A 16,451-nucleotide genomic window follows, 5' to 3' on the forward strand; every position below is an offset into this window, starting at 1 on the left:
ATTATTTCATGCCTTCCCAGTCTTCAATCACGTAATCCTCCAGTGGAATTGCAGCGGTTTTTGCCACCACCTGGCTGGGCTACGGAAACTCTTAAGCTTTACACCTGCTTTCTGCATTGCCCTCGAGGAAACCTGGTTCCCAGCAATGCAGACCCTGCCCTCCACAGCTATAAGGGATATTACAGGAACTGTAGCGACTATAATAGTGTCAGGCGGAGTTTGCGCCTATGTCCTGAAATCAGTATGTGCCCCTTTGTGAGGCGTTTGAAGCCGTGGCTGTCAAGAAAAGGACGACGCAGTAAATAACTGTTCGCAATGTATATCTTCCTCCAAATGATGCAGTACCCCTGAACATATTGGCTGCACTGATTGATAAACTCCCTAAACCTTTCCTACTTCTGGGAGATTTTAACGTGCATAACCTCTTGCAGGGTGGCACCATGCTTACTGGCGAAGGTAGGGAGGTAGAAAGTTTACTTTCACATCTTGACCTCTGCCTCTTAAATACAGGTGGCCCCCACACATTTCAGTGTGGCACATTGCACATACTCGGCCATTGCTATCTCGGTTTGCAGCCCTGGCCGTTTCGTATCTGCTGGAGAGCACATGATGACCTGTGTGGTAATGACCACTTCCCCATCTTCCTGTCACTCCACCCAGTGTCATACCCACGGACTCCTTCCCAGATGGGCTTTAAACAAGGCAGACTGGGAAGCTTTCACCTGTCACCACTGAATCTCCCCTGCATGGTGCCATCGATGGTTTCGTTGAGCAGGTCGCTACAGCGCTGTGGCGGAAAACCCAAACAGGTGTCCCTGGTATTAACACCAATGGCGTGTTATATACTGACGCAACCACCATTGCCAAGCACATGGTTGAGCATTATGCTCGAGCCTCTCGGTCGAACTACCCCAACCTTCCGCACGCTCAAACGGCGGATGGAAAGTCCTCTCGTCCACTACATGCAGCAGTGAACCGTATAACGCCGCATTTACAAAGTGGGAGCTCCTCAGCGCCCTTGCACATTGCCCCGACACAGCCTGGGCCGGATCGGATTCAGTCAGATGATTAAACATCTCTCGTCTGACTACAAGCGACATTTCCTCTTCAACCGGATCTGGTGCGATGGCGTCTTTCTATCGCAATGGCGGGAGAGCGTCATTCCAGTGCTCAAACCTGGTCAAAACCCGCTTGATGTAGATAGCTACCGACCCATCAGCCTCTCAAACTTTCTTTGTAAGTGGCTGGAACGTATGGTGTCGGCGGTTGGGTTGGGTCGGGTCCTGGAGTCATGTGGCCTACTGGCTCCATTTAAGGGCGGCTTCCGCCAGGGTCGCTCTACCACAGATAATCTTGTCCCTCGAGTCTACCATCTAAGAAGCCTTTTCCAGAGGCCAACATCAGGTTAGTCTTTTTTGACATAGGTAAAGCATACGACACGACCTGGCGACGTCATATCCTTGCCACATGGTATGAGTGGTGACTCTGGGACCCGCTCCAGATTTTTATTCAAAACTTCCCGTCACTCCGTACTTGCCGTGTCCAAGTCAGTGTCTCCAATAGCTCCCACCGTATTCAGGAGAATGGCGTTCTGCAGGGCTCCGTATTGTCTATTTTTAGTGGCTATTAACTGTCTAGCAGCAGCTGTAGGGCCGTTGATCGCTCATTATTTGTATGTGGATGACTTCTGCATTTTGTACTGCTCTTCCAGTACTGGTGTTGCTGAGTGGCCTACAGGGAGCCATATGCAAGGCGCAGTCACGGGCTCTATCCCACGGCTTAGTTTTCAGCCGTGAAGTCGTGTCAGGCATTTGTCGGCGTCGCACCGTTCGTCCAGAACCAGAACTTTACCTTAAAAACGATCCCCTCGCTGTAGTGGAGACATATCGATTCTTAGGACTGGTTTTCTATGCCCGATTGAGTGGCTACCTCACCTTCGTCAGCTTAAGTGGGAGTGCTGACAGAACCTCATTGATCTCTGCTGCCTGAGCAATGCCAACTGGGGTGCAGATAGCTCTATACTGCTGCAGCTCTACAGAGCCGTCGTTGAATCCCGCCTTAACTATGGGAGTCTGGTTTACGGTTCGGCGGCGCCCTCAATGTTGCGTTTACTAGACCCAGTGCACCACTGTGGTGTTGGCATAGTGACGGGAGCTTTTAAAAAGAGTTCGGTGACCAGTGTCCTGGTGGAGGCCCGAGTCCCTCCATTGGAGGTTAGGCGTGCACAACTGCTCGCCAGTTACGTTGCACACGTTCGTAGTCCTCCTGCGCGTCCGAATTATTGTCTCCTTTTGCAAACCACGGCGGTTCTTTTCCTGCTTCGGCGGCCCAGGTCAGGGCTTAAAATTGCGGTTCGCGCCCGGTCCCTTCTGTCTGAACTGCAGTCGTTCCCGTTACCACCTCTCCGCGAGGTCCACTTACGTACACCTCCATGGTGAACACCTAGGCCGCAGATTCTTCTGGACCTTTCGCATGGCGCTAAGGACTCTGTTAACCCTGCAGCTCTCCGCTATCACTTCCTCTCGACTCTAGACATGTACTGGGGCCGGCTCGATGGCTGATGGTCACGTAGGCTTTGCGTATGTTCATGGAGGACACATTGAGCAGCACTCCTTGCCAGTTGGCTGCGGTGTTTTCATTGCAGAGCTGGCGGCCATATCTATTGTTCTTGAGTACATCCGCTCATGCCCTGGCGAGTCATTTCTACTGTGTACTGACGCATTGAGCAGCCTAAAAGCGATCAACCAGTGATAGCAACGCCACCCTCTGGTAGCGTCCATTCAGGAGTTAATCTATGCCCTGAAAGAGTCCTGCTGCTCTGTGGTGTTTGTGTGGACCCCAGGACACGTCGCAATCCCCGGCAACGAACTTGTGGACAGGCTGGCCAAACAGACGACACGGAAACAGCTTCTGGAGATAGGCATCTCCGAATCTGACCTGTGCTCTTACACCGCAGGGTTTTTTGGCTTTGGGAGACAAAATGGCATAACAGCACGCACAACAAACTACGTGTCATTAAGGAGACTATGAATGTGTGGAAGTCTTCCATGCAAGCCTCTCGCAGGGAATCAGTTGTCCTCTGACGGCTCCGCATTGACCATACGTGGCTAACGCATGGTTACCTCGTCTGTCGCGAGGACCCACCTCATTGTCGCTGTGACACAAATGACGGTCGTCCACCTCTTGCTGGACTGCCCACTTTTAGCCGCTCTGCGGCGGGCTTCTAACTTCCCAGCACCCTACCTTCGGTGTTGGGCGACAATGCCTCAGCAGCAGCTTTAGTTTCACGTTTTATTCGTGAGGGTGGATTTCATCATTTGATCGGAGTTTTAGCACGTGTCCTTTGTCCCTCTGCGCCCTCCATCCTACTGCTTTAAGGGTGGAGGTTTGTGTTAAAGAGTGGCTGCTTTCTTATTCTCATGGTCAGCCAGCCATGGTAATCTGCTCTCTTGTTTTGATCTCTTCTAAATGTTTCTTGCGTCTGTGGTTTTCTTGTCCTATTTTGTTCATTTTAGTGTTTGTTGTCCTGTCATTCTTGTGATTTTTCTCTTTTCTTCTAGCTGTTCTGTATGTCTCGATTATTTCGCTCCCACCCTTGTGGAATTATTTTAATCGGAAAAAGGGACTGATGACCTAGCAGTTTCGTCTCCCTCTCTTTTAAACCAACCAACCAGTTTTTGTTACTCTTACTTTTCTTTTTAACCTCCCCTTTTCGGTATTTTGTTCCCCATCTGGGCTTTGACCCCCTTCTAAATTTTCTTTCTGTGGCGTGATGCAAAATATATGAAAGTGAAAACAAACTTTGGAGAAATTAAAATGAAGGGTGGTAACACTGAGCGCACTGGAAATGACTGTTAAATGCAGAAGACAGAATGGATAAGTGTAAAGTTAACACTGAATGCCTCTGAGGGGAAGACTTGTCAGATGAGATAGAAGAAACAGGAGTTGAGCTAGGGATCCAGTATTAGAATCAAACATTAAAAGCTTTGGAGACAAGGGATAGATAACATTCCATCAGAATTTCAAAAATCACTGGGAGAAGTGGCAACAAAAAGACTAATTTAGTACATAGAATGTGAGATTCTTGCAATACACCATCTACACAATTCTGAAGACTGCAAGAGCCAAGTGCAAGAATTAAGGCACAAAGTTCTTGACAGCTCATTGCAATAAAGTTGCTAAAATAACATGCAGAAGAGTGGAAAAGAAAATTGATAATGTGGTAGATGATCAGTTTGACTTTAGGAAAGGCAAATGCACCAGAGGCAGTTCTGACACTGTGGTGGATAATAGAAGCAACACTCTTTCGTAGGATATGTCTACCTCGAAAAAGCATTCGACAATGTCAAACGGTGCAAGATGTTAAAAATTCTGAGAAAAATAGGGATAAACTGTAGGGAAAGAATGGTAGTGTGTGTCAAGAGGGAATAAGAGTGGATGACAAAGAACGAGGTGCTCGGATTAGAACGGGTGAACAGGTATGTAGTCTTTCGCCCCTACTGTTCAGTCTCCATCGAAGAACCAATGACATATAAAAGAAAGATTAAGAGTGGAATTAAAATTTAAGGTGAAAGAATATCACTGATAAAATTTGCTGATGGCATTGCTATCTTCAATGAAAGTGAAGAATTACAGGATCTGCTGGATGGAATGAAGTCTGAATACAGAATATGGATTAAGAGTAAATCGAAGAGGCGAAAGTAACGAGAACCAGCAGAAATTAGGATAGTGACAAACTTATCAGAATTGGTGGTCAGAGTAGATTAAGGAACTCTGCTGTCTAGACTGCAAAATAACCTGTGATGGGTGGAGTGAGGGCGACATGAAAAGCAGACTAGCACTGGCACCAAGGAGACTCCTGTCAGAAGTCTACTAGCATCAGACATAGGTCTTCAAAGAAGAAACTTCAGGAAGTACATTTGGAGCACAGCATTGTATAGTAATGAAACATGGATGGCAAAAAAACTGGAATAGAATTGAAGCATCTGAGACGTGATTTTACAGAAGAATGTAGAAAATTGTCGACTGGTAAGGAATGGGCTGGTTCTCTGCAGAATTGGCAAGGAAAAGAATACATTGAAATCATTGACAAGGACAGGACAGTAAGATATCTGTTAAGAAATCAGGGAATAACTTCCATGGTACTACAGGGAGCTGTAGAAGGTAAAAACTATAGAGAAAAAATGGAATACATCCAGCAAATAGAGGATGTAGGTTGCAAGTGCTACTCAGATGAAGACTAGCACGAGAGGATTTCATGGCAGGTTGCATCAAACCAGGCAGAAGACTGACAAAAAAGCAAGCCAACTGGGATAGAACACACCTTACTTAGTGTCTTAGCCGTGTGGCCAGACTGCCTTTCATCTCCTACTCAACGGTGTTTTCATTCAACGTTAGATAGCCAGGGCAGTAGCCAGTCTGTGGTGGAGTCATGCCCCCTGTGTGCTTAAGTGTTGCCTTGTCAGTCCTGTCCTGTTCACAAAACAGAGCAATGGGAAACAGTATCTGCTTGAAACTTCCTGGCAGATTAAAACTGTGTGCCCGACCGAGACTCGAACTCGGGACCTTTGCCTTTTGCGGGCAAGTGCTCTACCATCTGAGCTACCGAAGCATGACTTACGCCCGGTACTCACAGCTTTACAGTTTCATATCAGTGCACATTCCGCTGCAGAGTGAAAATCTCATTTCAGTATCTGCTTGCTTGTGTATGAGCCCTGATCTCTAGTTTTTTGTGATTGAGTGAAAAAATATTGATTTGAAAAGATCAGCATTTCAAAACTTTTATAACTTTTCTGTACAGTTTGCATTGCACAAGAATAAATCTGGCAACAATCCTTTGAATTATTTGTGCCTTCTTTTAATGTAACAGTTGAGATACTTGAAAGATGAGCTTATGTCCAGACTGGGTGACAAGAGAATTATCCCAATAAACCAACCAGCTGCTGTCCCACATAACTGATTGGTCAAATTCATACCATTTTGCAGATTTTGTAGCTCATTTACATGTCTGAGATAAACAGGAAGCCAATAATGCTGATACTACATTTAAATATTACAGAAATTTTACTTCTACCTATGTGCTCTAACTCGGATATATCTGCATATACAGCAAGCTGCCATTCGTTGTAACAAATGAAAATTCAGCCCAGTTTAAGCTAGTGTTAAGTCTATAATGGCTTTGATATAGACCAGACATTACATGATACTCACCCCTCCCCAGGGGACTGACTGCTCTTTGGTGGGTTTGGTTTCTGTGGGGCCTCAGCCTTTGCAGCATCTTTTCCCTTCTGTGCTGCACATTTATCCTCGTGCTGTTCTTTGTCCCCTCCCCTTCCTGTAACCAACTCACAGGATTGTGTCTTTGCAATATCCATGAAGCTCCTGGACAAGAGTGCCTGTCACATTCTTGAGCCACTTACTGTGTTGACTGTGCTGGACTGTCAGCTAGTATGCTAGCTGACATTGGATGATCTGTTGCTATACATGGCTGCCCAGACCATTGTTTGTCATGGATAGTGCTTGTTGCCTTGAACAGCTCCAGTAAATGACCAATGGTTGTGTGATGTGGAGGTGGTTGATATGGATGCTGGCTGATATTTCTCCACAGATTTCTGTAGACTTACGCTGGCAGCATAGAAAAGGAAAATTTCCAACCTTCCCTGAGTTATGTAGTGGAAAAAAGAAAATCAACTGTGAGGTCATGATTTAAAACACTATGAAAATTTTGTCCTCGATCATTTTTCTTTCGTATCTGCACAAATGAGTTGTGGCATGTTGTGACTTTTGAATCAACCTGCATTAAATCATTGATAAATATCAATGTGGTCATTGAAAAATGTCAGTTATGTATCTGATGGAGTAGTTCTTTGCTTTTTTGTTAAACTTAAGTTGAATAAGCATGAGTACTTCATAGCAATTAAATGACAGCCAATTACTAATACAGAGCACAGAATTAAGTTTCTTTGTGAATTGACTAGATAAAAATGAAGCCCTTTTCCAGGGCAATCAAATGGATTGTGATTAACTATAATGCTTTTTTTAATGAAGTTTTGTTATTTTAAACATTCAATCACCACAAGCTGAAATTCACTTACAGTAACAAAGGAAATAAGAAACCTTAAACTATTATTAAATAACAGCTGGGGATAGATTTTAATATTAAAGTTACTGAAAAATATCTTTACAGAATTTTACTCTAGGAACATGACTGATAGTCAGCTATAAATGTTTGAATTTTTGCTTTGTTAGCTAATGTGCTGAGAGGTTATTTTCTTAATGAGGTATTTCACTTTATTCACTTTATTTCAAATTACTTGATTTATGCATTACTGAAACTTATCTACAGATCATGACAGGGGGATGATTACAGAGGCATACATCAAATTAATTCCAGCATTCTCACTTTGTATTGTTTACGTATAGCTTATTTGAGTTTACTTACTCTTGAGTTAGCTACCTTGGTCAGGTGCAACACAAATCTTGTTAAGAGATGTGTAATTACCTTCGTGTGTTCTTTTCTTTTTCAGATTACGGGAGTAATTATCCTGTCAGTTGGTGCTGTCATTCAGGGAGTTTACTACAAATATGAACACTTTCTGGATAATAGATTCTTTTCTGCACCTGCACTGCTTATTGCTGTGGGAACAATTGTGCTGATAATATCATTTTTTGGATGCTGTGGTGCTGTGAAAGAGAACCACTGTATGATACTTACTGTAAGTTAAAAATTTGAAAGTGACTTTTTAAATGTTAGTTATAGGGGTTGTAATACACACTCCCTTTTAAAACAGTAAACTGCTCAGTTTCTTTCCACCTGTTTACCTGTGAATTTAATGGTGCATAGATTAAAGGGCTGAGATAATGAAACTAACAAATAACTTTACTGTGAAATAAAAAAGAACCAAAATAAAGGCAAGGTGGTTTTCACATCTGTGATTACAAAATCTGCTGCTTGGTAAGTTTGAATAGTGTTGGCCTACATTGTGTATTGTAATGTTTGGCTGTTCCTTGGTATGTTGTCTGAAAGCTGGTAGACACATTGCTGCTGAAGTATATCCCATTCTGATTGGCCCTCAGGTCATCCATTGTGTAAGTAGGCTTACTGCTATGACACACTGCACATTTAAACTGGTATTAAATATGTTCTTTCAGGTTTGTCTGGTGATATTGCAGACATTCCATTTGTTCAACTCCTCATGGGAAGTGTTCACCAGGAAGGTGCAGTTACTCCTGCATTTGTCTTGGAAGATGAATCCACTGTCAAAACTTTGGTGGTAGCTGGACAGTTGGTTGTAGGATTCTTTTCTGGGATTGTGCAGCCCTCAAATTACCCTTGATGACATTGGACATCCAAATGTGATAAGACAAAATGACTAAAGTCTCCCTGTTGAACCCATGGAACTGCATGCCTGGCAACATACTCTTCTCCATTAATTGGGTGTTGCATACATCATGCAGTTATTGGTGACAAAATAGCAATTCTATTGTTCCAGGTTTCTTTGCAGGTGCTTCCTGCCCTCTGGTCTTCTTTCTTCATGCACCAGTGCTGAGCAGATCACCTGTTCATAATGAAGCTACATCAATTGTGTGGGGAGGGTTGTGAACTTTCTGGGTTGAAAAAGCTCTCAAATTACCTTCAAGAAGGTAGCACATAGTTCTGTTGCATTCTCATGGAGTACCTGAGAGCAATTGACTAGAATTATCAACCATAACTGACCATTGCAAAGTAGAACTTCATTGCTTTGGCTCAAGGTAATGGCTGAATGCTTGACTGACAGTACTGTGGTGGGCAATATACTATACTAACCTCTTTCCAACAATGCCCAACTATCTAAATTTAGTGACCCTTAGACACATACCAATAGACTGAAGTGTATACAGGCTGCTCTCATAAGTTTTAAGAGGTATTGATAATTTTTGTGCTTTTTAAAGAACTATTATGAAAATGAACAGGGTGAGTAAAGTTCTAGTATTCTGTGCTTAATAAGAGCTGCTTCAGTATAAACCTATTTAATAGAGCCTTAGTGTTAAGCAAAACTTCTGTCTATGAAATCTTCATGTAAAAGGGTACTGTTTATCTGGCTCTTCAGTGAATTATGTAAATATTAAATCTTGCTATTTTGCAGAGCCAGTTTTGTATTAAAGTAGTGGGATTGTATATATAACTGTCAAGTGGGAATAAATAAAACTGAAACTGCTTTTGAGAACTACATTAAAATTTATTTAGATTTGTGGTATTCTTGTTCTCTTACAAAAAATTAATCATAAAAGCCAATCTATAAAGAAAAACATAGTGGTACACAGATGAACTTACCAATATGAGGGAAAACACATTATCATTGTACCACATGTATAAAAATTCTCTTAAATATGAAATGGAGCAGAAATATGAACTGTACAAAGTGCATCTTGAATGTAAGAGAACCTACAGAACTAAGCTTAGAATGGCAAAAAGAACAGCATAAGAAAGATATATTCAAGGGGCTCCTAATAAGTGCAAAGCTGCATGGAATGTTGTTGTGCGAGACCATTGCAGGAATGATGAATTTAGCATAGCTCTTGACCTGGATAAAGTTAATTGTTTTTTCATGGACTCAGTGAGATTAGGAACAAAACTGAAACAACAAACACTAATGCAAGTGATCTACTTAAGCAACAACCATGTGCAAACAATACCTTTAAATGGAGATTACAAAGGTAGTGGCAAAGTTCTCAAACTCAAAGAGAATGGACTACTCTTGGTTGTCCAGTTACATAATTAAAAAATACAGCGCATATAATTAGTGAACCATTGGCTTTTCTGTTTAATAGGTATCTAGAGTTTGGAGTCTATCCTACAACTCTAAAAATATCAAAAGTTATCCCAGTGTATAAAAAGAGACAAACGTGATCTCAAAAATTACTGACCAGTTTCAATAGTTCCCATTTTCTCGAAAATATTTGAATCTCTTATTTATAACGAACTAAACTATTACTTTGAGTCACATAACTTACTCTCTAATAGCCAATTTGACTTCTGCAAGGGAAGAAATACCACCACTGCTGTTCTTTCAATTGTGAATGAAGTACTAACAGCCTCCAAGAATAAAAATAAAGCCTCACTTCTTTTATGTGATTTAAGTAAGGCATTTGACTGCATTTCTCATGCTTTGGACTCTGCATTGGCAGTAATTGAATCCTACCTAAACAATAGGAAGCAGTTTGTCTGTCAGAAACCCACAATTTCTAGAAGTTAAGACAGGAGTCCCACAAGGTTCTGTCCTTGGGCCTTTCCTTTTTATAATTGCAGTCAATGATTTACCCCATTGTATCCCCAATACTGTTATTTGTTATGCTGATGACACAACTTTGGTTGCTCAGCATGAGAACACATCAGTTCTGCAAGATATGATGCAAGATGGCCTGGAAGCAGCACTAAATTGGTTCTCATCAAATACACTGCTTTGTAATCCTGATAAAAACCAACAGATTATACTAGGATTGTCAAGAGGTTGAGGTGAAAGCAGTTAAAATTCTAAGAGTTCATGTAGACTCTAAGTTAATGTGGGAAACACACATCCATACCTGCACAAAATTGTCTAGTTACATATTTCATATGGAAACAGAGAATCCTGGTGACAAAAGAATATTTAAGAGTTATTTATTTTGGAGTCTTTCAGTTACACAGAGTAAGTATGGAGTGCTGATATGGGGACATGCTCTTCACATCACTGAAGTTCTAAAAATTCAGAAGAAAGTGATATGGGCAATGAGCAATTCTGGTAGATCAGAGCACTCAATTCTGGTAGATCAGAGCACTGCCTGCCACTGTTCATTCAGCTGAAAATATTAAGTTATTAATTTTTATAAATGCCTCAGCATTCTATGGAAAAAACAATATAGCAGATTTTGAAATGAGGGAAAACATACACCACCATAATACCAGAGGCAAAACAAAATTAGACATACCTAGGCACAGGCTGACAAGAACAGGGAATTCCCATCTAATCAATAGTTTAAAAATATTTAATAAACATTCCATCTCACATAAGTAGATTCAGGAGCAAGCTACTAAACTAGTTACTATAAATCCTTTTTACAATATAACAGAATTTATGAATATAAAATCAATTGACATTAATTTTTAAGGATTTCATTATGTGATGTCACTGAATGTATTTCTTATGTTAGGGTGTATGTTATCATCTATGGGCACTATTTGCAGTGCTCATTTAGCTTTAAGGTACTATTCAAGGAAAATGTTAAGATATCCATGTAAATTGGCTATTCAACCTCAGGTGGTCAATGGTGAATAAAAGAATCTGAAATCTTTGTTCATTAAATGTAAACAGCTAGATGGACAAAGAATATTACTCTTAATACATAATTATATTTATTTAAATTATGACTACAGTACTACTAACAGCCTCTCCTGACTGGGTGAGAAGCAACTCCTACAGGCCTTTCCAAAAAAATTTCTACAAATTTCAAACATTCTGGCATTCCAAACTGAATTACTGTGGAATTAAATGTTAATTTTGTTATTATGAAATAATGTACTCAAGAGGGGAGACATACATGCTCCATGGATACACACAATGGCTGAGAGCTCAGATTTCTTGTGGAATTACTAACATCTGCTAATATCATACCTTCAGGCCTGAGATACTATCTAACAGTTTAGAATGATATTGTAATGTTGCAGATCCAATAAGAAAAAGGACAGAAAGATGATATATTGTGGATTCATGAGTGTCTTACTTCAGAAATGAATACCATGACTGAAACAGTATTGCTTTGAAAGAGATTAAACTTTCCCTTCAAATAATTAGTAAATAATGATCATTAACACATGCAACAGTTACCCAATTGTGTGTATAGAAAAAAAGAATATAATCCTGTTTAGTTAATTGATATTTCAATATTTAATACTCTCACTAATATACATATTGATAAATATGCAATGTTTCTCAAGTGTAAGATTACTGTTAACTTTGTATACAAATGTTTTCCAGTTTTCTGCATTGTTGGGAGTTATATTCATCTTAGAATTGGCAGCTGGAATAGCTGGTTATGTCCTTGAAGATGCAGCTGTGGAAGTAATAAACAAGAGAATGAATGACAGTATGGCGCATTATACAGATAGTCCAGAAATAACTATTGTATGGGACAGCATTCAAAAAGAAGTAAGTACTCTGACTTTTTCACTACTGCTGCAATTTTGGTCACAACATTGACTTTTCATTTGGAATTAAAACGTATGGTTTTCTGGGGACATAAACTACTGACTCTACTCTCCCCCCCGCCCCCCCAAAATAGCACTACTCTACTGCAGGAAGACCAACTATCTTCGCCAGATCAGTTCTCTGTAGTATGTGCTCTATGCGACACGCACTGTGTATATGTTGCGAGAATAAAAGTATTCATAGTGACAGGAGTGAGAGTGATTATTTATCATCGTAATTATTATGCCCACTCCACACTCTGGTGATTTGGTGATTTGATCCTTTGCTCGTGTGTACAAAAAATATCATTCAGCATATTTAACCTCTATTTGTCTGGAGTAGTGATCTGTTCTTTCAGTATCTTTTCATTCATAAAATTTCTGATTACTAGTAACACTTGTAATGGTGTGTAGAGCATCTATAATACAAGGAGCAAAATATAATATAGTTGGGTGATACACAACTATTCTGATAGTTTTGTGCATTCCTACATTATAATGATAATGAAAACAATATTTTCATAGAAATTGACTAATGATTAGTGTGTCAAGCAGAACCTAAATCCTTAGAGTAAGACAAGTACACAAAGTAAAGCTTGTGTAAAGGGTATCACAGTACTCAAGTGTATAACTCCTGTTTTCATATGGTACATGTTTAAGAAGCAAATTTTAGAAAAGAAAGAGAATAAGTGGGCTGGATATTAAGACTAACATTAACAAAGCAGTTCTGGCTGTACCTTTGGCATGTTAAATTTGGGGAAAATCCAGATACTGGATGGTAGTACTCATAGAACAAAATTTTGAAATCCTTTTAGTATTAAAGTACTGACACTGATGTGGCCATAATTAAAATACATCGAAAAAATATTTAATTTGCAAAAGATAAGAACACTATGTGTTCAAATACTGATGCTGTAAGGTGGTGAGAATGTAGATCATTCAAAGTGTGTGGCTGGTGGATACTTTAACCAGACTTTGCATCTTCATGAATATATAGTGCCAAGTCCTTAATATATATTTAAGAATAAAGGACCCAAGACTGAACCCTGTGGGACACCATTCTTGATACCTCCCTGCTTAGAGGACTCTGCTGGTTTTTGTAGCTATCTGTACTGTTAATTTCAACCTTCTGCATTGTTCCAGTTAAGTATGAATTAAACCATATGTGCACTGTCCCATTCATACCACCATACTTAAGCTTATCTAAGAGAATTTTTTGATTTGCACAATCAAAAGCCTTTGAGAGATCACAAAATTTCCCAATGAGTGGTGGTCAGTTATTCATTGCATTTAATATTTGATCAGTGAAAGCATAGATAGCATTTTCTGTTGAAAAGCCTTTCTGAAAACTAAATTGACATTTTGTTAGTACTTCATTTTATAAATATTTGATGCTACTCTTGAATACATTACTTTTTCAAGAATTTTGAATAAACTGTCAGTGAGATTATATGGTAGTTTTAGCATAAGATATATCCCCTTTTTTATGCAATGGTTTAACAATAGTGTATTTCAGTATACCAGGAAAAATTCCCTGTTTCAATGAGCTGCTACATATGTGGCTGAGAATCCTACTTATTTGTTGGGAACAAGCTTTTGGTACTCTGTTGGAAATGCCATAATTCCATGTGACCTTGTACTTTAGACCGAATTTCTTATTTTTCTTGATTTCAGTAGGCGAAGTGGGGTGAACTTCAACTTTATCAAATTGCATAGGTACTGCCTCTTCCACATACTGCCTTGCATTTTCTAATGAATAGCTGGAACCAGTTTTCTCTAAAACACTTAATTGATTTTTCATGTATTCTACTTCTGACTTCTTGTTAACAAACTTTTCATTGTGTTTAATAAATACAGTCTTCCTGAGGTCTTGGTTGCCCTGTTTCTTTTCACAATACACGAAATTGTTTCAATTTTATTATCAGATGTGCTACTCTGACATAATGTACATACTTCCAGACTTTTTAATAACTTTTCTTAATACAGTGCAGTAGTTTTTATAAAGTTTCGTTGTTTCAGGCTCATTACTCCTCCTAGCTAGAAGATAAATTTCCCTTTTCTGTTTACAAGATATTTTTTCCCTGTAGTGAGCCATGGCTTTTTACATGGTTTCTTACAATTATATTTCAGTTTTCTTAGTGAAACTGTTTTCAAATATACTCACAAAGGTATCATGAAATAGGTTAAATTTTAAATTAGCATCATGTTCCCTGTACATCTCATTCTAGTGTAACTGTTGCAAGTGTCCCCTAAAATTTTGAAGTGTTAAATCGTTAATGGAATGCACTATTTTTGGAGGACTGTTTTGCATTACTGTTTGGAGCTATATCATATACTGTAACTAGCTGTGTGTCATGATCAGACCATTCTCAACAGGAAAAGTTTTTGATTAAATTTATCTTGGCCTATGAAAACATTATCAGTGTGCTGCTTTCCTGTACCACCTGTGTAGGAAAATAACTGATGCTAGGTTGAAAGAACCAAGTAATACTTAAAGGTCAAGCTTTCTATGGACTCTTTCAGAAAATCTACTTTTAAATCCCCACAAACAATAATTTACTTTCCTTTTTCTGACAGGTAACACAACAAAGAATCAGTTTTTCAAAAATAGTTGAAAATTTCCCAGTGGGGACCTATACACAGCTACAATTATAAAAGTGCCTTTAGTTAGTTTAAGCTCACATGCACAAGTTACTGTGTGTTGCTCTATGCAAAATTTTTCAGTTTCAAAATTTTACACATGGACTGATTTTAACATATATGGCAACTCCTCTCTCCATAGTCTGTTTACTTAAATGTGCTGAAAGCTTCTATCCACCTACATTTACCATTTCCATACCTGTGACTATATGATGTTCAGACAGGCATAGTACATCTATTCCACCCTCAGTTCCTAAATCTTGTAGACAAACAAGCTCATCTACTTTGTTTTTTAACCCCCTGATATTCTGATGCAATATATTAACATTTTTTACTGTGCTTTTAAGTGAATCTTGTGCCATACTATTATTTTTTACTGTACTGTTACGAGAATCTTGTGATTTTCACATCTGTAGTACCTGACTGCCTGAAATTTTCATTAAGCTTAATTTCAATCAATGTAGGATGACTGGATACTGATTTTCATCCTAAAAAAAGTACTCCCATGAGTTTGTGGCCCCCATTAAAGATTTTGCTATCATCCCAATTGAAACACTTAAACATTTTTTGTTATTACACACAGCTGTTAATTTACAGAAAATGATACCATTCAGTGGTTCCAATTGAAATACATGAGGTAAGATAAAAGATAAGATATGTTGTTTTATTGATAAATCAGTGAAATAAAGTGAATAAACAATGCTGATTGCATTGTGTAAACTTCAGATATGATACTTGTATACTTGGATAACAGAATTTAAGTGGTAGATAGTGTACTTTCTAAGACTTCAGTTTGGCCAAAAACTGAGATGGCTACTGAGAAACCCAACATTAATTACTAATTTGGAAAGTGAGAGAGTGGTTAGTGATGTGAACTGGAAACTTTTTATCACTCTGATAACTTCACTATCCCCCAATCAGTTATCCCCATATTGTCTTCTACCTGTAGTACAAATGGACATCCACTGCAGCATCAAATTCTTAATAATTCCAATACATACCAACTACTAAAGTGGTAGGAATGTTGAGGAATAGTCCCCTATTAAAATGCCTCTAGTAGTATGAAGTTCACTGACAATTACTTGTCCGTTGGTATCTCTCATTCACCATCTAAGATTTCCACAGTACAGGAATCTGTTGTATTCCTCTTGTAGCAACATCTGGCATGTGTTGTGGCAGTGCGCGAGTGTAAATTTTTCGCTCATGTGCCAAGTAGTTCTGCACATGCCACTAAGGACCCTGTTTTGTTCTTGCAATGTGTGGAGCTTTTATTCTTTGTTTTTACATTTTGTATGCTACTTTATTTTTTACTCTGTACATAGGAACCCATACAAGACAATGTACCTAATAAGGCAGGCAAACAAAGAGCTCACTAAGCACAACTGATCTGTTTTCACGTTCCTACTCCTGTGAACCTGGTATTTACCCTTCATCTTTGAGCTCTGTATTTAGAGTTTTATGATCAAATAAAGAGTTAGATTATTGCTATATTCTGGTGTGTGTGTGTGTGTGTGTGTGTGTGTGTGTGTGTGTGTGTGTGTGTGTGTGTTTTCTAGTCTTGTAGCAGGCATAAGTCTCAAGGCCTAAAAAACAGAAAGACATGACAGGA

General features: G+C 39.3%; 1 protein-coding gene across 1 annotated transcript in view; it reads left to right on the plus strand.

Annotated features, from left to right (window-relative positions):
• LOC126189439 (CD63 antigen-like) overlaps nt 1-16,451 on the plus strand; it is a 49,466-nt gene that overhangs the window by 23,060 nt on the left and 9,955 nt on the right. The window contains exons 2-3 of the mRNA XM_049930942.1: nt 7,527-7,715; nt 11,994-12,164. Coding sequence (XP_049786899.1) covers nt 7,527-7,715; nt 11,994-12,164 — 360 coding nt within the window. The remainder of the gene's footprint in view (nt 1-7,526; nt 7,716-11,993; nt 12,165-16,451) is intronic.

Source organism: Schistocerca cancellata, chromosome 1 (genome assembly GCF_023864275.1).
Source record: "Schistocerca cancellata isolate TAMUIC-IGC-003103 chromosome 1, iqSchCanc2.1, whole genome shotgun sequence".
Taxonomy (NCBI): Eukaryota; Metazoa; Arthropoda; class Insecta; order Orthoptera; family Acrididae; genus Schistocerca; species Schistocerca cancellata.